The 26830-nt window shown below is 37.1% G+C and overlaps 1 protein-coding gene across 5 annotated transcripts in view; it reads right to left on the bottom strand.

Annotated features, from left to right (window-relative positions):
- The window catches only part of CNOT2 (CCR4-NOT transcription complex subunit 2), a 111210-nt gene extending 84768 nt beyond the window's left edge, over positions 1 to 26442 (bottom strand). For all 5 annotated transcript variants that reach the window (XM_033409605.2, XM_004281885.3, XM_033409604.2 and 2 more), the window contains exon 1: positions 26296 to 26442. Coding sequence is in view for 3 of the 5 variants with exons in the window: in XM_033409604.2 (XP_033265495.1) it covers positions 26296 to 26300 (5 nt within the window). In the remaining 2 variants the exon portion in view is untranslated. The remainder of the gene's footprint in view (positions 1 to 26295) is intronic.
- Between the last annotated feature and the right edge of the window lie 388 nt (positions 26443 to 26830).

The raw sequence follows: 26830 nt of genomic DNA, 5'->3' as shown, positions 1-26830 counted from the left end.
AACTAGTGGTTACCATGTAATTCTATGGGGAGAGGGAAGAGGAGAGAACAAGAAAAGGATAGGGAATTAAAAGGTACAAACTAGTAGGTATAAAATAAATAAGCTATAAGGATATATTGTACAGCATAGGAAATATAACCAATATTTTAGAGTATCTTTAAATGAAGTATAATCTAGAAAAACTTGGAATCACTATGTTGTACAACTGAAACTAATATATTATAAATCGACTATACCCCAATTTTAAAAAGTGTTAAAAAAAAAAAGTAGGGCTTCCCTGGTGGCGCAGTGGTTGAGAGTCCACCTGCCGATGCAGGGGACACGGGTTCATGCCTGGGTCCGGGAAGATCCCACATGCCACGGAGCAGCTGGGCCCGTGAGCCATGGCCACTGAGCCTGCGCGTCCGGAGCCTGTGCTCCGCAATGGGAGAGGCCACAACAGTGAGAGGCCCGCGTACCACAAAAAAAAAAAAAAAAGTTAAAAAAAAAAAAAGCAATCAACAAGCCACAGTGGTATTACCTGTGATTTTGTTACCATTAGAAACTACAGACATTTCAAAACACTTCAGTTGCTTCAAATCTCAAATTTTCATTTATGTTCATTACTAGCCTAAAAATTACTATACACCACTGGACATTGTTGATATGCACATTACTGAATTTATTTATTTGATATTTTAAAAACCATATTCTAATATAACTGGTGTCCTCATAAGCATGTATATTTAATTTTGCACACCTAAAATATTGAAAAAGGGTCGACATGTGTCACCAGAGAGCCAAAGGGGTTCATAGGCCAAAAAAGGATAAGAACACCTGGGTCAGAATTTCAGGGCAAGAAGAATAAGGTTGTTTGCAGAGGATAACAGAAAGCACAGCAAATTAAGAAAAAGAAAAGGCCTCAGAGCATATTCAGTTGAAACTTCTTGTTTTAAAGATAAAGAAATTGTGGTCTGGTGGGAGTGCTGAAGGTCACACACACAGCTAATTAGTGACAGAGCCAGAGAAAACAGAATCCAGGTTTTCTGGCTCAGGATCCAAGGCTAAATGAACTTTGATGTGACTTGGCTATAACAAAGCAAGACAGGGCAAAGACAACTCTGCACAAGACACAATTCCTTGCACTGAATGCATAGAAATAGCCCAAATACCTGAATATTCCAAATGTTATTAAAATATATTGTTTCTCCCACTTTTCCTGAAACATGTACTTCTTGGTCTATTTTCCCACTTTATAGAGAGACATGGGTAAAGTGAAATTTTTACTTCCCTCCTGATCTATGATAAGTACAACAGCATAAGCACAACAGTAGATATCAAATAACAGCTAGTATCAATATCAAGGAAACAATAGAAAGCAGAAACTGTGACAAACTGGAGAGTCTGTGAACCACCTAAAGAAGGTAGCTACTACTATTTAACTCTAGCTAAATGCTATCAAGAAAAGAACCGTCAACTCAGAAATGTAGATGGAACAAAAGTATCCTTCAAAAAATAAAGGTGAAATAAATACATTTTCAGATGAAAGAAAACTAAGATAAATCATCATGAGCCAACCTGCTCCAAAAACAGGAAGTTTCTTTGGACAAAGGTAAATAATGAAGCTTAGAATTTCCTGAATGAAGAACAACAAAAATGGCAAATATGTGGGAATGTATACTAGACCAGGAAACAGCAAACTTTTCTGTAAAAGGCCAGCCTGATGATAAATACTTTAGGCTTTGCAGGCCCAAAAGTCTCTGTTGTGATTAATCAGTTCTGCACTTACAGCACAAGAGAACCCACAGAAAATACATAAACTAAGAGCTGTGGCTGTATTCCAATAAAATTTTATTTATAAAAGCAGGTGGCATGCTGTATTTAGCCGATAGTCATAGTTTGCCAATCCCTATTCTTTTCTTCTTAAATTCTTTAAAATATGTGTGATAATTTAAAGGAAAATTTACATCACTGTCTGAAGGGGTATATGAACCATGTAGATATAATATGACAATTACAGCATAGATTGATGCAAGGAACGGGAACTACATGGTGACAAGATTATAAACTGTAGTAACTGTAGTGCGTTGAGTTGTGTACCAATAAAGATATATTCAGGTTCTAATCCTTGGTATCTCTGAATGTAACAATATTTGGAAATAAAGTCTTTGCAGATGCGGTCAAATTAAGAGGAGGTAATACTCAATTTGCGTGGGCCCAAATCTAATGACGACTGTATCTTTCTAAGAAAAAAGGAGGACTTCCCTGGTGGCGCAGTGGTTAAGAATCCGCCTGCCAATGCAGGGGACACAGGTTCGAGCCCTGGTCCGGGAAGATCCCACATGCCGCGGAGCAACTAAGCCCGTGTGCCACAACTACTGAGCCTGTACTCTAGAGCCTGTGAACCACAACTACTGAGCCCGTGCGCCACAACTAATGAAGCCCGCACGCCTAGAGCCCATGCTCTGCAACGAGAAGCCACCACAATGAGAAGCCCACGCACCACAACGAAGAACAGCCCCTGGTCGCCGCAACTAGAGGAAGCCCGCATGCAGCAATGAAGACCCAACGCAGCCAAAAAATAAATAAATTTATTTAAAAAAAAAAAGGAAATAGAGACATAGAGACATACACAGAGGAAAGATAACCAAGTGAAAATGAAGGCAGAAATAGAAGTGATGCAGCTGTAAGCCAAGGAACATCAAGGACTGCTGACAACAACCAGAAGACAGAAAAAGCAATAAAGGATTCTTCCCCAGAGCCTCGAAAAGAAGCATGGCCCAGCTGGTACCTTGATTTCAGACTTCTAATGTCCGAAACTAAGACACAACATGAATAGTCTTAAATCTGCTGAAAAAATTTAATTCACACAGTTATCCTCCAGGTCAAGATGGTTTCACTAGTGAATTCTTCCAAACATTTCTAAAAAAGAAATAGTGCCAATCTGACACAATGTCTTCCAGAAAATAGAATGGGAGGGATTATTCTGTAAGTCACTTTTAAGAAGTTAACATTACATTGATACCAAAACCAAAGAGTATACAAGAAAAAAAATCTTAAAGACCAATCTTCCTCATTTTTTGCAAAAATCCTCAACAAAATATTAGCAAATCAAATTCAACAAAATATCCAAAGATTAATAAATGATGAATGAATAAGCCTTATTCTGGGAATATACTTGCTCTCCCTTCTTTTCTGAGTTTAAGTAAGATAAAATCATATGAAATAATAACAACATATTGTTGGGTTTATAAAATATTCAGCTGCAATATGTACAACAATACCAGCACAAAAAGGGAGAAGAGGGAATAGAGCTATACAGGAATAAAATTTCTGTATCTCACTGGAACTAAATTAGTACATCTGAAGTAAATCCTAATAAGAATACAGTAAGCCCTAGTGCAACAACTAAAAAAATAATATAAAAGAATATAGTGTAAATAACATTAAAGGAACTAAAATGTTATAGTAGAAAAACACCACTTGATGCAAAAGAAAGCAGTAAAGGAGGAACAAAACAACAAGACATGAAAACATACAGAAAATATAGCAATATGGGAGACATATATTCCACTACACCAATACCAATATTAAATGTATCAATAAATGATTAAAGAATCCAATCAAACTGCAGACTGTCAGACTGCAAATATAAAAATAACACAACCTAGATGTCCATCAACACATGAATGGATAGACGATGTGGTGTATATACATACATACATATATATGGGTGTGTATGTATTCTTACATATATAGGAATATATATATATGAATATTACTCAGCCATAAAAAAGAATGAAATAATGCCATTTGCAGCAACATGGATGGACCCAGAGATTATCATACTAAGTGACGTAAGCCAGACAGAGAAAGACAAATATCATATGATACCACTTATATGTGGAATCTAAAAAAATGATACAAATAAACTTACTTACAAAACAGAAATAGACTCACAGACATAGAAAACAAACTTACCCTTTGATTACCAAAGGGGAAGAGGGGGATAAATTAGGAGATTGGGATTAACAGATACACACTACAAAAAAATAAAATAGATAAATAAGGTCCTACTATATAGCACAGGGAACTATATTCAGTATCTTGTAATAACCTATAATGGAACAGAATCTGAAAAACAATACACACACACACACACACACACACACACACACACACACACACACACACACACACCCTACCTGAATCACTTTGCTGTATACCAGAAATTAATACATTGTAAATCAACTCTACTTCAATTAAAATAATAAGTTAAGAAATACTTTATTGCTAAAAATTGCTAACCATCATCAGAGCCTTCAGCAAGTCATAATCTTTTTGCAACAGTAACATCAAAGCTCACTGATCACACACAAAATAATAATGAAAAGGTTTAAAATATTGCAAGAATTAACAAAATGTGACACAGAGACACAAAGTGAGCAAATGCTGTTGGAAAAACTGGCACCAACAGATTTGCTCGACGCAGAGTTGCAACAAACCTTAATTTGTAAAAAACAAAATATCTTCGAAGCACAATAAAAAAAAGGTATGCCTGTATTGGTTGTTTCCCCTCATGATCACGTGGCTGACTGGGAGCTTGTGGCTTGCTGCTGCTGCTGCCCAGCATCACTAGAGAGTTTCCTACCATATATCGCTAGCCTGGGAAAAGATCAAAATTCAAAATTGTAAGTACAGTTTCTACTTAATGCATATCACTTTTGTACCACTGTAAAGTTGAAAATTCAAGTCAAACAATCATAAGTTGGGGATCGTCTGTAATAGATTTTATAATAGTTTAATAAAAGACTTCAGCAGGGCTTCCCTGGTGGCGCAGTGGTTAAGAATCCACCTGCTAATGCAGGGGACACGGGTTCAAGCCCTGGTCCAGGAAGATCCCACATGCTGCGGAGCATCTAAGCCCGTGAGCCACAACTACTGAGCCCACATGCCGCGTCTACTGAAGCCCGTGCGCTCTACAGCCCGTGCTCCACAACAAGAGAAGCCACCGCAATGAGAAGCCCACGCACTGCAACAAAGAGTAGTCCCCCACTCGCTACAACTAGAGAAAGCCCACGCACAGCAACAAAGACCCAACACGGCCAAAAATAATAAATAAATTTATTTAAAAAAAAAAAGTTCAGCAAGTTTGCAGAGTATAAAACAAATATGCAAAAATCAACTGCATTTTTATATACTAACAATGAACAATCTGAAGATGAAATTAAGAAAACAATTCCAGTTATGAAGCATCAAAGAGAATGAAATACTTGGGAATACATTTAACAAAAGAACTACAAAATTTATCTTCTGAAAACTATAAAACATTGTTGAAAAACCTAAAGATCAATCATATAAATGGAAAAGACAGTTCAAAGACCAGAATACATAGATGGCAATACTCCCCAAACTGATCTACTGACTCAAAACAATCTGGCTTCTTTGAAGAAACTGACAAGTTATTCCAAAAATTCAAGGCACTCAGACTAATAAAAACAATCTTGAAAAAGAACAAAGTTGAAGGATTCATTCATCCAGACTTGAAAACAGATATAGCAACAAAAAAGAATTGAAAGTCTAGAAATAAACCCTGACATTTTATGGTCATTTCATTTTAGACAGGATGCCAAGATAATTCCATGGGCGAAAGTATAGTCTTTTTAACAAATGGTGCTGGGACAACTTAATACCCACATGCAGAAGAATCAAGCTGGACCCCTTTTCTCACATCACATACAAAAATTAATTCACATGGGCTGTAAACATAAATGCATGAGCTAAAACTATAACACTCTTAGAAAACAGAGGGATAAATCTTCGCGACCTCAGGTTCTTCAACATGACGGCATGAGTAACAAGATAATATGCTGGATTTAATCAAAATTAAAAACGTTTGTGATGAAAATATACCATTAAAAAAGTAAAAATAAAACCCAGAGAATGCGAGAAAATATTTGAAAATTACATATCTAGTTAGGAATCTGTACCTAGAGTATACAAGGAACTCTTACAACTGGTTAATAAAAAGGCAAACTAGTTTAGTTTAAAACTAGTTTAAAACTAAACAAAGGATCTGGATCCGAATAGACATGTTTCCAAAGAAGACAACACATATTTGTAGCCAAATATGTACACAAAAAAATGTTCATGTCATTAACCACCAGGGTAATGTAAATCAGGTATCTACAACATACACAGGAGGATGACAACAATAAAAATGACAAATAATAACAAGTATTAGCCAGGATTTGGAGAAATTGAAACTCTCACACACTGCTGGTGGAAATAAAAATGGTACAGCTGCTTTGGATAATAGTCTGGCAGTTGAAGAGGTTAAACACAGTATCATTTGACCAAACAATTCTACTATGTATGCAACCAAGAGAAATGAAAACATACACAAAATGAAAATCTATACAAAAACTTGTACACAATATCCATAACATCATTATTCATAATAGTCAAAAAGTAGAAACAATGGAAATGTCCATCAACTGATAAATGAATAAATGGGATATATCCATACTGCAGCATATTCTTCAGCAATAAACGGATTAAGATATTGCTAAATGCTTCAACATGCATGATCTTTGAAAACATTATGCCAAGTGAAAGAAGCCAGTCTCAAAAGACCATGTATTCCACTTACATGAAATGTGTAGGATAGGGAAGTGCGTAGAGACAGAAAGTAGATCTGTGGCTGCCTGAAGCTGGGCGGAGGTGGGAGTTGAAAGAAAAGGGGAGGGCCCGCTAAAGGGTATAAGAGTTCTTTCTGAGGTGAGAAAAATGCTCTAAAATTAACTGTGGTGGTGTTTGCAAAGCTCTGTGAAAATACTAAAAACCACTGAACTGCACATCTTAGATGGGTGAGTTAAAACATGGTATGTGAATTACAACTTAATAAAGCTGTTAACACTTTAAGACTGCAAATCAGGCAAGGATGTCCCAGGCAGTACAATTATGCAAGAAAAAGAAATGAACAAACAAAAAAACAGAGATTGGAAAAACAGAAAAAATAAATCTTCCCTATTTGAAGATGGCACGGACTGCCTGAGTAAAATATGCTAAACCATTTACAAAAAAACTAGAACTACTATGTAAGTTTTGCAAGGTCAAAAGCAAGATCAAGATATGAACAAAATCCTACTTCTGTATGCTAGGAATAGCTAGTACAGCTCCAAATAGTTTCCTCAAAATTAGACATTCAGGCATAAATATGAGATACATAGTTATAAATCTAACAAAACATGTGCAGGTTCTGTATGGTGAAAACAATGAAACACTGATGAGATAAAAGACATACTATGTCTAAGAATTGGAAAGCAATATAATTAAGATGTCAACTCTCTTCTAATTGATCTATAGATCAATTAAATACAATGCCAATCAAAATCCCAACAGGATTTTTTAAATAGATTAACAGATTTCCATTAGTCATTAGGGAAATCCAAATAAAAACCACAATGAGATCAAACACACAAGAACGGCTACATTCACAAAAGTAGACAAGTATTAGAGAGGAAATGGAAAAACTGGATCCTTCATACATCGCTGGTGGGATGTAACATTGCTCTAGGTGCTGGAGATACAGTCAAGATACTAAGTAAAAATAAGACAGGAAAGATACCTGCTCTCATGGAATTTTCATGTAGCTAGAAAATAATGAACAGAAATGATTTTTGATAGTGATAAATGTTAAGCCAGACAGAGAGTATTGTGATATTGCAAAAGGTATACTGGATAAAAGTAATAGGAATTACTTTCTGAGATTACAATTGGTAAGTCATCATTCAAAGGATGAGGGTGTGTGTGTGTGTGTGTGTGTGTGTGTGCGTGTGTGTGTGTGTGTGTGTGTGTGTGTAAAAAGGCTCACCTGTTCAGTAAGGACTCAAAAGTATTTTCTCCTATTTATCATCTTATTAAATAAAAGTTTTCTCTCTTTATTAAACACATGTAACTAACCAAGGGATTTTAATCTACAGAAAATGACCACTATTACCATAAACTGATATACTGTTTACGAAAAGCCAAGAATACTAATTTTAATTAGGTTTGATTTTTGAAATACTGAAATAACGAACACACTCCTATCTTCATTGATCCCTTGGGGTATAAAGCACTCAGGATTAACCTAAATGAAGATATTTCTAGTCTATCTGAATGCCTAAAAACTGAATACTAGTTTTTAAGAATCTTAACTCATTTTTTTCTATCTTCAAAGGCACAATTTACTCTATCATCTGTCCCACTTTTTTACCACGTATAACCCCACTTAATTTCCACTTTGTACTTTTTCTGTTAACTCTTCTTCTACATTACACATTGTCAGACTGAACCATCCTTTGTCCTGTTTTCATCTAATAACTTTTTCCTACTGATTGTGCAGTTAAACAGTTATCAATATTTGGTTTAAACAGTTATCAATAAGACAACAAATCAATTAGACTCATCCTGTAAAAGCTTTTAAAAAATGTGACATATTGGCAAACTAAAATTTTGTAGTGAAAAAACAACTAAAAGATATCCTTCAAAATTTGGTGTCCTTATTCTCAAATTTCTACATACCATACACAAGCAGCAAAACCTACTATTATTCCCCTAACATTTTAATTTGTTCTTTCCAAAGGTCAAGTCCAATTTGATACAAGCACAATCAATGTTTATGGTCAAAATATAAAATTTAATAACTTTTTAGTTATTTACATAAGTTTAAAACTATCTTCTGGCCACAAGTACACACTACTGATTTAATCTGCTAAAACCCACATTAACTCTCCTCAGTTCCAAGGCCAAATAAAAATATTACTGCACTCAACAAACATACAGAGGATTTAAAATAACCACCATCATCATCATCAATCTCAAAAGTCCACAAAAGTGAGGTGGAAAAGTATGTCCTAGAAAAGTATCTGCTACCTAGCAGGCATTAATTAAAATTTGCTGAATGAATAAACGGTAAGAAACAGCACCTACTACAGAACATAACTGAAAAAAACGTTAGTTTCCTGGTTGCTTACTCCCCACTAGCATATTACTCTGAAATAATTATCCACCAATAACGAAGAGTTGATATTACTGGTCTTTTTCCCCATTCTTTATAATTTACTAAGCCTTCCAAGCTGTTAAAAAAGTTTTATGACTTATTATTTTTATTAGAATTTTAATTAGCAGAAATTTTGTGACCTAAAGCAGCGGTCCCCAACCTTTCTGGCACCAGTGACCAGTTTGTGGAAGATAATTTTCCCACAGACCGGCGGGGAACGGGGGCGGGGGGCGCGGGGAGATGGTTTGGGCAGTAATGCGAGCGATGGGGATAGAGCGATGGGGAGCAGCAGATGAAGCTTCGCTCACTCACCTGTCGCTCACCTCCTGCTGTGTGGCCTGGTTCCTAACAGGCAGAGGACCAGTACCAGTCCGCAGCCCAGGGGTTGGGGACCCCAGACTAAAGTAAACTAATCAAGACCTTAATCACTTTCATTAGATGAAACTTTTAGTAAGCATAAACACGTGTTTCTTCAAACTACTAATGAATACTAATAAAAAATACAAAACTGCAGCTACATGGGTAGGCACAATTTTGTTAAGTAGGTAAAAAGGAGATGCTAGACACCACCACCCAATAAACACCATTGAATTACACTCCTATTTTTACAAGAGCCTAGTATGTTTGCTTTACATACAATGTTTATATACAACACCTTTAATACTTCAACAATATTCAAGTTAAGTATAATTACCTCCAATTTAGAAAAAAGGAAACTAAGCTTCAGAAAGGTTAAGTAACTTGCCTGTATGTATAGGATGGTAGAACAAGGACAAGGTTTCATGTCAAGGTCATTTAGCTGTAAACCTTTAACATTTTTTACTATTAAATCACACCTTCACATAATCGATACATAAATTTAAGTCTAGCAACACACAATCTGGAAGAGGATTTAGCGTCCTCATGATAGAGGAAGAAATGCAGCAAAACTGTGGAGGGAGGGATACTCACTGTACCAAATACGCATTCATTCAACCAACATGTTGTTAGGCCCAGTTACAAGAGCACAACAAAAAACTATCCAAAAGAAATGAGTGATTGGTACACGAAACAACCCTGAGGAAGCAAAAATATTACGTTGAGCAAAAGATGTCAGGCACAAAAGAATGCATACTGTACAATTCCATTTGTTCAAACCTCTAAAAAAAATTCTAATCTACAGTGACAGAAAGCAAATCAGAGGTTTGCCTGTGGCTACAAATGAAGACTGCCTGGAATAAGAACTCTGGGTGTGATGGGAATGTTTCTATCTGGATTGTGGTGATGGTTACATGGTACATAAATTTGTCAAAACTCTCGTTAAAAAAACTTAAATGGCTGTCTTGTATTATACGTAAACTTACTTAACAAAGTTATTTAAAAATAAGAATGGTAAGGGCTTCCCCGGTGGCGCAGTGGTTGAGAGTCCGCCTGCCGATGCAGGGGACACGGGTTTATGCCCCAGTCCGGAAAGATCCACATGCCGTGGAGCAGCTGGGCCCGTGAGCCACGGCCGCTGAGCCTGCGCGTCCGGAGCCTGTGCTCCGCAACGGGAGAGGCCACAACAGTGAGAGGCCCGTGTACCGCAAAAAAAAAAAAAAAAAAAAAGAATGGTAAGAAAAAACCTTGAGAAAAAGAAAAAGAATGGCATTAGTTCCTATAGATACCAAATGAAAATGGGTCCTGCCCTGAGAAAGCAAAATCTTAATAGGAGATACATGTAAATATATTTTAAATCTTCCTAAAATATTTAAGTAACATATTAATGTGCTTTAAAAAAAAATCTTAGTATAATAAACATTTGACAGAAATCAGTAATAGTAATACTAGCAGCATTAGCTTCCTTGTTCTTAACTGCCCTGTCCTCTTACTACAAGATTTAATTCAGCCAACTAAAGTTTCCTTACTAAGTTACAGTTTTTCCTGCAAGGAATTTAAATCATATATGAATCTTCAAATGTTACATATATATTTTTGTAATCTACTAATTGCATTACACTTGCTTCCCAATTTAAGAGCTAGTTCTATAGATATAAGAAATGCTTTTTAAGTAAACACAGAAGCCACACTTAGCATAATTCAGAGCCATAGATAAATATGGAACTTCTGGTATTCCAAAAGAAACAGCGCAGTGATTTTCAAAATACAGACTCCAACAGTGGGCCATGAAATCAAGTGAGTCAAAACTACCATGATATATAATAGAAAACATCTGAATGCATCTTGCAGTAAGGAAACTGTTTTCTGAGGGTTTTTTTTTTCTATCAGTCACACACGTGTGCATCGACACTCAACCTGAATCCACACTATGGATCCTGGTTTAAGGGGGGAAAAAAAAAGTGAATGCCTCCAGAAATATACTAGAGCAAGAAGAATAACAGTGTAAAGAAAAGTCATAAGCTTTGAAGTCAAAGACCTAAGTTTTTATCTTAGTTCTGCCACTCATTAGCTATATGAACTTGGAGAAGTTAATTATAGGCTGTCCTACAGAACCTTTATTTAATCAACTGTAAAATGAGAAGCATTCAACAAACTTTGCATAACAACTGTGAAGAGTATATGTAAGATCATTTTACATAAAGTAAAAGCCAAAGACCTTATGATGGCTTTACAAAATCTTTCCTAACTTACCTCTAGTCCCTACCTTTTCTTCACCCATCTACCATTCTCCTCCCTTCCCACCACACTCCAGCCACATAGACTTCCGGCAATTTTTCAATCATAATACATCAAATCATAAAACATCCTCTCCCAGGGCATTTGCTCTTGTTTTTGTCGCTTCCTGGAACCCCTTTCTCCTGAATATGCACGGGATTGCTCCCTCACCACAGGCTCACTCAATCACTTTCTAGGGGAGGACTTCCATGACCAATTTAAATCTGAATCCCATACATACATCATACTCCTTTGGTCTCTTTCTCTCCATACCCACACCACCATCTGCCAAACCATGTTTTATTTTTTATTTTGTACACTATAATTCCCTTAGAACAGTGCCTGACACATAATAGGAGTTAAACATTTGTCAAATGAATGAATAAATAACACACAAAGTATCTAATAAAGTACCTAAATCTTACTTTGCATACTCTCCGCTAGCAAACCACTTAATCTTTTCAAATTTATCCATGGATATCAAATTGCCCTCCAGACAGCATAAGCTTAAGAAAACAGTAAAAATATAATCTGATTTTTGTACTAACATAACATCTTAGCTACATTTTTAGTGTTGTTACAGTATATTAGACAAAAATCTCCTTAAACTTTCACATTGTCACTTTAACCTGTTTAAACTACTTTGTTGCCAATTTTGGTACAGTACCACTATATGTTTGCTAACTTCATTTATTTGTGTAATATTAATTATTAGTTACTTTTTCCCACAGGAAATATTACTTACTTTTCCCCACAGGATGCCTAGGAAGGGACCACCAACAGGATTATAATTATTTTACTCTTATTCTTATTTTTATTCTTATTATTGCTGACAATAAAGAATATGAACAGAAAACAGGTAAAACACAAATTACACTATAAAAAGATTCACTCTTCAGAAAAACAAAACAATTCAACTTTTTTTAAATTATAAGCTTACACCTTCAAAATTTAGGACAATTTTTTTTTTACACAACCATACTATACTCAGTTTCACTGACAATAAAGTAAAAAAGATAATTCACACATAGCTGGTGAGAATGTAAACTGGCACAGCCTTGCTGTAAGGCAAGTAAATATTAAAAGCTTTGGAAAATAACTTTTCATACATTCAGCAAGTATTTGTCAGGCCCTATATGAGGCTTCAAATACACATTAGTAAATAAAACTGACTTGATCCCTTCTCATCCTCTAGTGGTGGAATGAGACAAACTGTTAAATAATGATTAATTGTAAGAGATGCTACAGGAGGAGGGGCCTACTTAAGAAAGAGCAGTTGAGGAAAGCCTCTAAGAGGTATCCTTTATGCTACAGGCCGAGCTAAACACTGTGCATATACTGTCATTCACTCCTAACAATCCCGAGATAAATATCATTATTATACCTATTTTACAGGAGAGGGCACTAAAGCTTGAAAAGTAATTCGACTAAGGACACAGAATTACATAATAAGCACTGAAAGTACCTCTAATACTTTAAAATAATAATTATACTTACAGAAGTGTTTTCTAAAGAAATAACCAAATATGTAAACAAAAATTCAGATACAAAACTATTCATCACAGTGCTACTTATATAAGTGGAGAATCAAAATAAAATTGAATGTTCAATAATAAGGAATCATTAGGTCAGTTATGCTCTGGCCATTAAGAATCATATTTTGGGTAAATACTAAATGACACTGGAAAATGCTTATGATGTAAATTTTAAAAAAACACAGAGATGATAAATCAGTAAGTATAGCCCAATTTCCCTATTACAAAAATGAAAAGACTGGTTGTCTGTGGATGTTTTATCTCTTTTATTTTTTTAAATAAATTTATTTTATTTTTGGCTGTGTTGGGTCATCATTGCTGCGCGCGGGCTTTCTCTAGTTGCGGTGGGCGGGGGCTACTCTTCATTGCAGTGCATGGGCTTCTCATTTCAGTGGCTTCTCTTGTTGCGGAGCACAGGCACTAGGTGCGCGGGCTTCAGTATCTGTGGCTCGCGGGCTCTAGAGCACAGGCTCAGTAGCTGTGGCACAAGGGCTTAGTTGCTCCGGGGCATGTGGGATCTTCCTGGACCAGGGCTCGAACCCGTGTCCCCTGCATTGGCAGGCAGATTCTTAACCACTGTGCCAACAGGGAAATCCCTCCTCTTATTTTATACTTCTCTTAATTTTCCAAATTTTCCACATTCATTTTTGTTACTTTAATATCAGGGAGAAAAACCAAAAGAGACTGGAGTGCTTTTAAACATACACACACACACAAACAGTGGAAACAACAAATAATGTTTGCCCAGGTTAACAGTCTTCTAGTTTGCAGGACTGCAAGTCATTTTTATTTTCTTCTTTTCCTCATCTTTATTTTCCACTTCTTCTGTAATAAGTATATGCCATTATAACTACTTTTTTTAAACTACAGTCTCCTTCAGCACATAACCTCGCATTTGCTTCAGCCACTCAATAACAGTATTACTTCCTTGGAATGCTGCAATAATATATATCTGTATTCAAGAATCCAAAACTACAAAATAGGTATAGGTTATAAGAAAATCATTTCTGGGACTTCCCTGGTGGTGCAGTGGTTAAGAATCCGCCTGCCAATGCAGGGAACACGGGTTTGAGCCCTGGTCCAGGAAGATCCCACATGCCCTGGAGCGATTAAGCCCATGTGCTACAACTACTGAGCCCGCGAGCCACAACTACTGAAGCCCGTGCACTTAGAGCCCGTGCTCCACAAGAGAAGCCACGGCAATGACAAGCCTGTGCACCGCAACGAAGAGTAACCCCTACTCGCTGCAACTAGAGAAAGCCTGTGCACAGCAACAAAGACCCAATGCAGCCAAAAATAAATAAATAAATTTATATTAAAAAAAGAACATCATTTCTATTACAAGAGTCTTCCCTTTAAAAAATTCAAATCTCCATACATTAATTTGAATAATGTTAGAAATCAAAGGAATGTAACTGTCCTTTTTCTGTGCCAACTGATAAATCAGAAATAAACACTATTTCTGAAATACTGTTAAAACTGACAGTCTAATTTTGCAAAAGCAAAAATACATATCTTTACCATGTCTTGGGATTTTGGCATGTACATTATTTGCCCAAGGCTGGCATATACAATAAAAATAAAATCTATTTAACCATGTAGTTCAGGTTGTAGACTATTCTGAAGAATGAATTCTCTAATGACTTCTACTTAATTGGAGCAAATTAAGTAAAAAGACTTTGGCTTTGTAAACTTTTCTAAAATGTGCTAACAAATCATCTTCTTCTTAGAATAATAAACACAGTGGACATAAATCAATATTTGATGCCTGAGCATACTGCTGTACCTGACAATCATTATTCATTATTACAACCATCAAAAATTATAAAGGGGCGTATCTTGTTCAGGATCTGAAGATACGGAGGAGTTTATTTTATAAGTTTTATAAGTTATATATGTAAGTTTTAGATAGGAGAGAGTTGTCTTTGCTCCATTTAAAATTATTTGCCTTAGATATATGAAAAATGGAGGAGCAACCTGAGAATTGGGGGTGGCAAGTTTCCAGTTTCTAGAGTTTTACTATATGTTTTTAGAAGGAAAACATATTTTACTTGAAAGCAACTTTTTAAAATAACAGTATGAGATTAATCACAATCAGCAGAACTCACAAGCACATACCATCACTAACTAGATTTTTAGAAGGGTGACATGAAAAGCAATGCCTTTCCCTTCAATACACAATCATTTTCCAAATTCATTACTCTGTGATTCACTTTCCTTACTTTGCTACTGCAGCTACTTAGTACTATTCTACTTTCCTTATATGGTATTTATTTTAGTGCTTCAAAAGGCTCAGACCCAAAAGATCTTTAAAATTCATACACATTAAATAATGCAAAGAATATACAACAGTTTCAAACTACTGCACTGACTTCTCAATGCTCTAATTATAAATTACAAATGAATTTTATTTGTAGGGAAAAAAGGCATGCATGATGTTCACAAAAATATGTCTGGCTAACAATAATAAGGAGAAAGAACACAGGTTACAGAAACGAGGAATAAACCAGAATATTCAAAATCTTTCACCCTTAATGAAGAGGGAATGAAGACAAGGTAGACCTCCTGTTATATACACTTACACAGAAAGTATCAGGACCTCATCATGCAAAAAAATATGCAAGTATTAACTGCCTACCCTGAGACATAGCAGAATCATTTTTTCCCGCACTCTTCCACGCTCCCCACTCCAATACCCAAATACTTAATTAAATAAAAATGAAGGGCAAACCATATGAATGCAGCAGTACCACAAGGTAAATTGAATGAGTGAATGAATAAATGAACCACACAACTTAAGAAACTACTAGTTTCATTACAACCACTAATAATCAGGACTCATTACCGTAATTTCACATGCTTTACAGTTAGCCAAACATTTTTGCTTTCAATACCTCAGTTCTCATCAGCAACATTAGGAGGTATAAATGACTAAAAAGCTGAGGTTCTCCAATACTAATCTGCCCAGACACATAGCTAATAAATTCATGGAGCCCAGACTAGAACCCATCTTCTGAATCCAAGTGTGGTAGTCTTCCAAAATAATATATTATCCCTCCATTAAAGAAGAGCACACGCTCAAAGGTAAATAAGTGACCTTTCTCAACTTCCAAAAAGTAAATTATAGGTGCTATATTAAATATTTCCTCTGAACTTCCTTCAGAATTCTGAAATATTTACTCTGTATAAAGGAAAAGAGGAACCAACATTGCTAAGAACCTATTGTCAGGTGTTTTGCACTGTAATTGATCCTCTAAATAAGCCTAAGAGAAGATATTTTATTAATTTTAAGGAAATGGAAACTAAGGCATAGAGAAGTAACTTGCTATAGATAACCTAACCCAGGCTGTAAGTGGTAGACACAGTCCGAGTCCTAAGTCAATGCTCTCCCATTAGATTTATCCCATTTAACAAAGGAATTATTAAATGCCTATTAGGTGCCATGCACCATGCCAAATGCTTCAGATATAGCAATGCTAAAATGTATCTATGCTGGACTTCCCTGGTGGCGCAGTTGTTGAGAATCTGCCTGCTAATGCAGGGGACATGGGTTTGAGCCCTGGTCTGGGAGGATCTCACATGCCGCGGGGCAACTGGGCCCGTGAGCCACAACTGCTGAGCCTGCGCTCCGCAACAAGACAGGCCGCGATAGTAAGAGGCCCGCGCACCGCGATGAAGAGTGGCCCCCGCTTGCCACAGCTGGAAAAAGCCCTCGCACAGAAATGAAGACCCAACACAGCAAAAATAAATAAATTAATTAAACCACATTAGAGAATGGCTGAAAACACTTTAAAAAAAAAAAGCTCCTTCCTGAAATAAAAATGTTAAAAAAAAATGTATCTATGCTACCCAGAATATTACACATAATACTTAACACAACACCATCTAAACAAAATTCCTCGTAGGAAAAACATGTCTAGACTGTAAGAACAAAATTGCACTCTTCTTGTTTACATTTGTAAATTTGATAAAAAAAAAAGCATGGTGTACTCTATGAAACAAATTGTGGCTAATTCTCATTCGCCTCAGAAGCTCATATTTAAGTGGCAAGTCCCACTCCAAAAACAAAAGCAAAAAACAAACAAAAACACCCACAAGAGGCTTTATTCCTAATATCAACCTTATGAGGTAAACAGTTACCTATCCACATTTTTCGAGTGAGAAAACTGAAGTTTAGAGAGGATTAAGTTACACAGCTAATTAAAAGCATAATTGGTGATTCCAACTCAGGCTGGTTAGTACCAGAGACTTTAACAAAATCATGTAAAATTCCAGCAAAATATAACTCCCTTTAATAGGAAATAGTTATAATGAGCTCCATTTTATTCAGTCAAAAATGAACTAAACAATTAGGCAACTTGGGCAGCTCCAAGTCATCACGTAGAATCATTAACGTTTGCTATGAAAAAGTGGTATATAATGCATACTATCAAAGTAGTAATTTGCTCAAACTGCATTCTTAGGGAATCAATTCTTTTTATTTAAAAACATTCATTTGGACTCTTTTTTTTTCAATGTCAGAATAAATAATGCTAGCAACCTAAAATAAATGCACAGCTGTTATGTACAGTATTTTGAAGAACACACACACCTCAGCATTGTAAAATATGCACTGCTAGCAATATATTATAGGTATAAGCTCCTATGAATGATTATATTGCTAATTTAGATTTTTTTGGTATTACTCTAATTTACTGAAGTAATGTTAAATCTCATGCCTGCAAATAATGTCAAATAACAACATTCAAACTCTGCCTGCCCTAAAACTTACATAACAAATTCCATCCATTAATATAAAACTTTTCATTATGGACATTGGTTTATATGTATAACAAGTTCTCTGGAAGATAAACTACAGAATTTCAAAGTTCTTAATAATTAAAAATCCTGCCAATATGAATACAGAATAACTCTATAATTTCTCTAACAGAGAGAAAAAAAATCCTTCAAAAACTTTAGAAATACACTAAAGCATCAAGCTTGTAAATTTAATTATAAATCGTCTGTGGAATCTAAAATTTCCTCCTGAAGCACAAATCTGATTTTCACTTGCATTGTCAAAAAGAAATTGGTTAATTATTCCTCATCATGTAAAAAAAAGTCTCTCACACTATGGCAAATTCATTCCCTCAGTCAACTTCTCATGAGGTCGCAGAACTGCATCAAGAACGATAGATTACTGTGCCATTCTCTAAATCCAGCCTAGTCTTCCAGACTTTTTGTATTTGCAATGCTGATTCCGCATCCTCCCCTACCTAAGTGAACTCCAAATCACCCTTCAGAACCCAGTTCAAACATCACTGACCAGAAACCAACTCTTTAACTCCCTCAAACAAGGTTGTTCTACTCTAGCATGTACCCATAACATGCACCACAAAAAGTGAACTTCAAGTATTCACTGCATCTCTAACAGTGTATGGCACATAGTAATATTTATTGAACTGTACAAGGAAGTATAAGTAAACATGAAAATCATTACTGATTAATTTCTTAGAAAAATCTATCTAAAATATTGCAAAAACAAAATCTTTTAGAGGTTTTGATAATTCTATGCAAACACAAAGAAAGTTTTAAGTTTACTCTCCTTTATAATTTCCACTAATACAGAGATACCCCCCCACACCTGATCCAGAAAACATCATGGCCTCTTAAATGAAAATTCTTCCTCCCTATAACTCTTCATAAAATGTATTATAAATTACTGGGTCCATCACAACATTTTCAGCAGTTGAAAGACAAAGATTTACATCTTAATCATCTTTTTCTTTTTCCCTTTAGAGTTTACCCCTATTTATGCAGAAAGCACTAAGTAACTACTGATGAAATTCCTGTTTTCATCAAACATGAAAAACTTGACTCCATCTCAGGGTCTTCTATTCTTTCTGCCTGGAAACACATTGACCCAGATTTTTGCATGGCTTTCTCCTTTCTCAGTTTCTGCTCAAAAGCCACCTCCAGAGAGGTCTTGCCCTCATCATCTTCCTTAAATAGTCTCCTCCTTCCATCCCTAACCAATTACTGTACCCGTATCCCCCTTTTCTTCATCACAGTTGCCACCTTCTGAAATTGTTTACTTGTTTATTATCCGTCTCCCCCTCTAACACATTAGCTCCATGAAGGCGGAAACTTGTCTTGTTCACCATCATATATACCCAGCACTTACAGCAATGTCTAGAAGAAAATAAACACTCAAATTAAAGGATTTAGTTGAAAGTGTCTACTCAAAAACAAGCAAGTTCTATGAACTTTCCATCTGCAGAGAGAAGAAAAAGTCTTCACTTTCAAACTATGCTCTGAAACATCTTAATAGCAGTCAGAGGTCAAATTCCCTGAAGCACTGGACTATATATAATTGTTTTATACATACATATCTATTTTAGATACGTAACACAAAAGTGCATCATGTATCAAATTTAAAATTCGGAGACTGCTATCTCTTCCATCAGGTTAAATAGTTTTGCTACAGACCTCAAAGTTTGGCCTGACATGTCTATGAATATATGTACAATTTCTCTTAAGTGTGCATAGATTAGAAAGTTTCTATAGCTCTGAATTTTTTCTAATCTAAGGCCAGACATGCTCACTCACATAAAATTATAAAAACGACACCCCTAAAGCACTATTCCATGCACTATTAAATCAAGACAAAGTTAGCACATGACCTCAAAGTATAATTGTGCAATAAGTAAATGTGTAAAATGTAGTACCTGTAATATAATATTATTACTTACTCTCACTATAACACAGGATTATTACTAAATGTTTTGGTGTTTCTTGATGAATATGTTTATCATTTTAAAATATGTGAGCAGCTGTTGCATTCTCCCAGAAAGTCAAACTTGAAACACAAATTTCCTAATACTTCTCTTTCAAATTTCCATATTTAATTAAATGATCCTGAATCTTCAGAATGATCAATTAAAAACAAAAAACAAACCTACTTACATCTACTTAATTTGATAAATCAGGATTTTCCCTATAGAGTAGCATTAAATTAAGTGAGAAAGACACTAGATGCTGAGTCCAATCCAAGGATAAAATGGCCTTCAAAATTCCCATTTACTAATTTTCATACTAATCAAAACAGTTTGATTGTTCTATCTTTATGTTAATGTTAAAACTTAACCTTATTTTAAAACTTAACATCAAACTGACAACCACAGGGCTTCTCTGGTGGCGCAGTGGTTGAGAGTCCGCCTGCCGATGTAGGGGACGCGGGTTTGGGAGAGGCTGTAACAGTGAGAGGTCCGCGTACCGCAAAAAAATAAAAATAAGCATCGTAATTTACAATGTAAAAAGTAACACAAAAACACATTCCTGCCAGATATGACACAAAACCAAATGTTCCTCTCGGAAACACATTGTATTACATAATCTGTCATTACATTTTGTCCAGATGCTGATACAAGATGGAGTAATGTTTCAACATCCAAATATATAAATGGAAAAATGGTACATCAATAAGTTTGAAAAAATCCAAGTGTACTCATTGTTACCTAAAGTGCCAGAACACAAAACTCCCTCTTGCTTCTTTTATCATTCCTTGGCAAAGTAAATATGTACTGTGCGTGCATTCTCATCTACTTTCACATAAGGAGAGACCTTTCAATTCACTAAAAGCAGAGAAAAAACTGATGTTCCCAGTACTAGAACAAACTCTCTTTTAAAATAATATACTCTCTGTATCTTCAGTAGCTTTTAGTTATTAAAGTCAATGAAAAAAAAAGAAAAAAAAGTCAATGAAAAATACGTAGGCAAATGAGACATTTCTAAGATCTTAAGTCAAATGTTTAGCATCTTGGGACTTCCCTGGTGGCTCAGTGGTTAAGAATCCGCCTGCCAATGCAGGGAACACGGGTTTGATCCCTGGTCCAGGAAGATCCCACATGCCACGGAGCAACTAAGCCCTTGTGCCACAGCTACTGAGCCTGCGCTCTACAGCCCGCGAGCCACAACTACTGAAGCCCACACACCTAGAGCCCATGCTCCACAACAAAGAGAAGCAAAGGCAAAGAGAACAAAGAGAAGCTGGAGTAGCCCCCCCCCCACCACCGCTGCAAATAGAGCAGCAAGACCCAACGCAGCCATAAATAAATTCATTAAAAAAATGTTAGCATCTCCACTAAATGCAATTCTGTAAGTCATTTACTGTTTTGATTTCTATAGTTCAAAAAAGGGACACAAAACTGGTGCACAATCTCTTATTCAAGCCCTTAAAGGCCACGTATTTCTCAGAATTGGAATTTGTCAGATTTTAGAAAGTTAAGATAGCATATATATAACGTATGACCTAACACCTCCCAGGGTGGCCTAGACAGCACTTGCCATCAAATATACTAATATTTCTGCATCAAAACAGAAAATCAGGTTAACAACAGATAGACCATGAGTAGGCTACCAATTTCAGTTGGAATTTGCCTTCACACTTGCTTTTTTAAAAAGTCAGTTTTTAGAGCTTTTGGAAATTTGGACAGCCAATAAAAATACATTAAATCATCTCATCCAGTTTTCATAAGGAGAATGGTATTCAAAACCTAGAGAACTCCTACTTTGTACTAGGCACTAGGTCAGGCACTGGGAGTAAAAAGGTGGGGGCCAAGGAGGAGGACATAGAATCTAATGTCAAAAAGCCCAAATCTAATAGAAGCTCACGTTAAACAACTGTAAATGTATTATGGGGTAAACACAAAGTATCTCCTTCAACCAATGACCTTAGCCATACAAAATACAGCAAGAAATACAGACCTTAACACTGCCAGAAACACTTTGTTACTTACAACCTTCCCTCAGTCCTGTACTCACTCCACACACATTTTTCTAAGAAGCTGGTTATCTAGTTTCCCATAGGTAATTAAGAAGCAGAACTGTAAGAACCGATTCAAGGAAGTAAAGGAATGCAGGATGCTCTTCTTCCCATACCCTTTTCCAATCTGTTGTTTCCCACCCGTGGATTGGGAAACAACACGTGACTGCACTGTCAAATGACAATTTGGCACCAGTTCAGTTTATTGCATATTTATTGATAACCTACTATGTATTATGCACTTAGAAGGTACCAGAAATGTAAATATAAATGACAAAGCCCTACCTCTCAGGTGCTTACAATCCAGTGGAGGTTAAGGTGGACGGTGGGGATGGACAGTTAATTACAATACCATGTGATACATTCAATAATAGAAATTTGAAGAATAAAAGCAGTACAGCAGAAGGATTTGGGAAATCAGGAAAGGTTTCTTTAAGAAAGTGACACCAGAGTAGTTCTGAACGATAAGAAATTTGTCAAACAACAGAGAAGTGATACTAAAAATACCACCACCATCCCCTCCAAGCCCCACATAAAAACATATGCATGAAAGCAAAAAAAGGGAAAACTTTCAGGGTAAGTGGCAGATATGTCCAAAATATCTAGCTATATCTAAATAGACTTAGGTCCCTGGTGTAAACATATACAAAATATTAAAGTGTGTCCAGAAAAGGAAAATTATGTTTTTTTCCTCTTAGGTAATTCATTTTGCATTTCATGATTATATAAGCTATGTGGCCTTACCAAAAAATAAACATTGTAAACCATTTTATTAATGCATAATGTAGCATATCCCCAAGTGATAATACCAAGAGATTATCATCTGTATTTCAGAGAACAAGATATCAGAAAAAAATATTAGGAATTCTTTTTTCCAAGTCATTTCTAATAGTATAGACAAAGTAAATAAATAAACAAGCCATATCAGCATGACTTGTCATGAGAGGAGTTTTAAGAGTTTAAAAAAGGATGTCAAACAGAAAAACTAAAGCAACAAGAAAAAAATATATATATATAGTATTTAAGTTGAAGAAGGAAAAGTTCAACGCACAAAACCAAGTTAAAAATTACAAAATAATTTTAAAACCTTAAAACCCTAGTGTTCATTCTATTTGTTTTCGAAGGTAGACGTTCTACAACAGACACCAATTTTAGTATAGATCTTTCCAAAAATACCTAGTAAAAGTCACAATGAAATTCAACTCCTCTAAGTATTATGGGTAGAAATCATCCATAGTAAGGAAGAACAATCACATGTATCATCAACCAGAATGATTCCTGTCACAGCACTAGATCCTTTGATATCAATATTGTGATACCAATATTGCATGTAATTCTATTCAAACATTACAGTGCAACTCAGATTAACTCTGCCTCTAAAACTGCCCTACCTGGTACCTTGGTTTCTTTTGCTTCTTTGTGCTACGAAATCCACTAGAAGTCTAGGTAACAAAATCTTATTTAGTAGTATCTTTTCTGAAGATTGTATCACTGTTTGCATAAATTGTCCTCAAATGCCTATTAAGCAAGCACATGGAAAGTTTGCCTTTAAATATGTAATCATCACAAATGAACTTCCTACAGTTAAAAATGTTGACAATTAAAAAATACTGTTTAACACTGCTTTTTAAAGAGCAAAGAATAGTTACCTTATTTTTACCAATCGAATAATGTCTAGTCATTATTTCATATTTAGGTGTGAAGCATACCTTTTCTTTATTTTTCTGTATTATTAGAAAATCTTATGAAGCATATTTGTGAGTAAAAAGGGTAAAACTCTAACTTCCCACGGGTTGCAAAAAATTCTGTAAAGGTCTTTCAAAATACAAATACTTCTAATACCAGTATCTGCTGAAGAGATAAGAACCAAAACAACTGGGTTAGAAGCACTTCTAATGAAATCTACTCATAAATCTAAGTATTTACTTTTGAACAAAGAGAATTTTCAGATTATAACTAACTGTGAAGTACCTATGAAAAATCAAAAAGTAAATTAAATATTCAAGGTTATTAAGTAAAAACACAGGTAACTAGTTCTCTTGGGGAGGAATATCATTCTGAGGTTTATCTTCCAAGATCAAGTAGTACTTCGAAATGGAAGGGAATATAAGTCACTCATGCATTTTGTCCTCATTTTTCTGCCATATAAATTTACTTTAAAACTAAAGTATTGTAGAAACTAAAAATCTTTAAAAGGTTGTATTTCTTGCTTGGTTAAATGTACAGGCAATTCTAATTCCCCAAGAGTATCAGATTAGGCTACAGATATCGCTATACAGTATACTTAGAATAAAAGGGTTCTGCCAACAAATGATGCTTACATTAATTAGAATGCCAAAAAATGTGAAAGTTTCTCAATTCCTATCTAAAATACAATACAAAGTAATCACAGAAGTCACTGCAACTCAAGCCCTCAGGAAAAAAAATGAGAGTAAAGAACCTTTTTAAAATTAAATGAGGATCTTACAAAGTCAAAAAAGAAGTGGAGAAGTTTTGTCTTTTTTTTTACACGCACTTTGTATTTTTCCTTTAGATTTAATATTACACGAGAACTACAAACTGAAGCGGAGTTCAACATACAAAGTTAACTAAAGATCTTGGTCCATTAAGAAGTATTTCAATGAAAAGAGATCTGAATGTACACGTCAAACCACCTGAATGTAGCCATTTAGCCATTCCAGTCCACTGTGATTCTTAAGCAACCCTTTAAATCTGGGATAAAGTTATCTTCCAAAATTGCAAAAGAGATGTCTTCACTGGCGTTTGGGAAATAACTCGTCAAATATACCAAGTATTCCCAAACAACAACATAAACCCGGTATGTAAAGAGATATTTTCAAATTTCTAAGCCCCGCCCCCCTACTTTATTACTTCCACTTATGTTGTTTTAAGAGGCAAATAACGCTGTACTTATGATTCTAGAGGTCTAGAAATTCCTAAAATCAAGCATGACAGAAAATCTGTTCAACTTTGAACTCTAAATTCAAGCATGGCCTCCCTCGTGAACAGATTCTAACTAGGTACTTCCTACCATTTCGCCAAGAATCTAAGGGTTGATATCACTGTATTTAATTATTAGAAACCGTCCAGAAGATTAAGAAAGGAGTAGGATTCTTTGACCAAGAGTTTTGAAACAAAATGTGTTGCATTCGGTCTTCTGGATGTTGAAAAGTGAAGGCATCTCTTAGGATTCGAAGGAAGCTGATGTTTAGGTTCCTTCCAAGAGGTTGGTACCCGTATGTAAGACTTTTGTAGTTGTAATATACCCACAGTGCCTGGAATAAACGCAAATTCTAAGACCTTGGAAATGTTCTCATAAAAGGAAAAAACTCGTATTCGCCAAGGCCCATAGTTACCAAGAGTTAGAGGCTGTCTCTCCTAGACGGACCACAGAGCCTAAACTAAGAACTAGGAGCGCCTCTTTCAACCCCAGTCACTTGTTCCGCGAAACTTTTAAGTTAGACCCAAGACAGCAAAAGGTGGAGAGGCCCCGGCGGAAGTAGAAACCTAGGGCTAGCAACTTCACAGACAGAGGCGCCTCGGGTTCCTCCGCCGCCCCAGGATTCTCCGGACTAAGTCTCTACCAGACCACGGAAGCTTCACCCTCCGGGTACGGAAGCAGAGGAAGCATCCCAGTTGCACTCTTTCTCTTCCACCACCCATAGCCTTCTGTACCCAAGGGCCTGGCAGCTCCTGAGGCCCGTTAGCCAGTCCAGTGTCCCCCACCTTTTACGTGTACATACACAGAAACACACATAAGTTGCAGATGATGTGCGTGTATTGAGAGAATGTGAAGAGCCAGAGACCGCGGCAGCTGCCAGGAAGGCGGCAGCGCCGTCTAAAGCGGGCCCGGAGTCCTTGGCCACCGCCGCTGCCGCCTTCTCTTCTTCCCCAGGAAGCAGCGCGGCGGAGGCTCCTCCGCGCTGGAGGGAGCCCGGGGGAGAGAAGTCTGGGGGAAACCCCAGCGCCAGCTGAAGGGACCCGGCCTAGGATCCAGAACTGCCGCTGCAGCGACCCGACTACAGCGACGCTTTACGTCCCGTCCACCACCCTCCCCATACACACCCCCTCCCTCCCTCCACCGCCACCACCCCCCCCTCCCCGCCCGCTCCGTTCTCCCTCTCTCGATTGGAGCCGAGACAAAAGCAACGGGAAGCGGCGGGCCGGGACGCTGCCCGCGGACCCCGGGCGCGACCGGCCCGGCCCCGAGGCATTCCCCCGCCTTGCGGGGGCCCCGAATCCGCCGCCCCCGCCGCGCGCCCCACTGCCAGACTTCCGAAAATTTGCCAAAAACTCACCGCATGAATTTTCTTGTCCCGCGGATCCAAGATGGCGACGTATCCACCGCGGAGGCTGCTGGGAGCAAGACCTTTACCCTCTGACCCCCGCCGTGACCCCCGTCGTTCCGACTTCCCTCGAGGCGGCGGCGGAAGGTGGGAGCGGCGATTGCCTACGGGACAGAGTTGGGGGTGGGTAGACCGCTTCCCGCGCGTTCGAGACGGGTTGGGGAGGAGCGCTTCACTCCCTCACCTTCCTCCCCGCGGCCTCCACCGTGTCTCTCACCGACTCGCGGGGAGGTTCGTAGCTTCTCCGCAGTCGTTACAGCGAGCAGGGCCTCTGCGGCCCCTACGGCTCCCCTGGGGCCGGGCTGCTTCGCAAGGACCACGGGCCCTAGGTCCGAGGAGGACCGCGGGCTCCAGGGGCGGGGAATGATGAGGTGGCGTCGGTCCGCCCTCCCTGGGGACGCGAAACGTGTTTGTGTTTGTGTTCGTGTCGGACACCCCGCCCCCCTCCACGTCCGCCTCGTCCCGGCCCCACCTCGCTCCAGCCACC

The sequence above is a fragment of the Orcinus orca genome, chromosome 11, assembly GCF_937001465.1.
Source record: "Orcinus orca chromosome 11, mOrcOrc1.1, whole genome shotgun sequence".
Lineage (NCBI taxonomy): Eukaryota > Metazoa > Chordata > Mammalia > Artiodactyla > Delphinidae > Orcinus > Orcinus orca.
The sequence above is the reverse complement of the archived record's forward strand: the minus strand, read 5'-3'. Positions and strand labels throughout refer to the sequence as shown.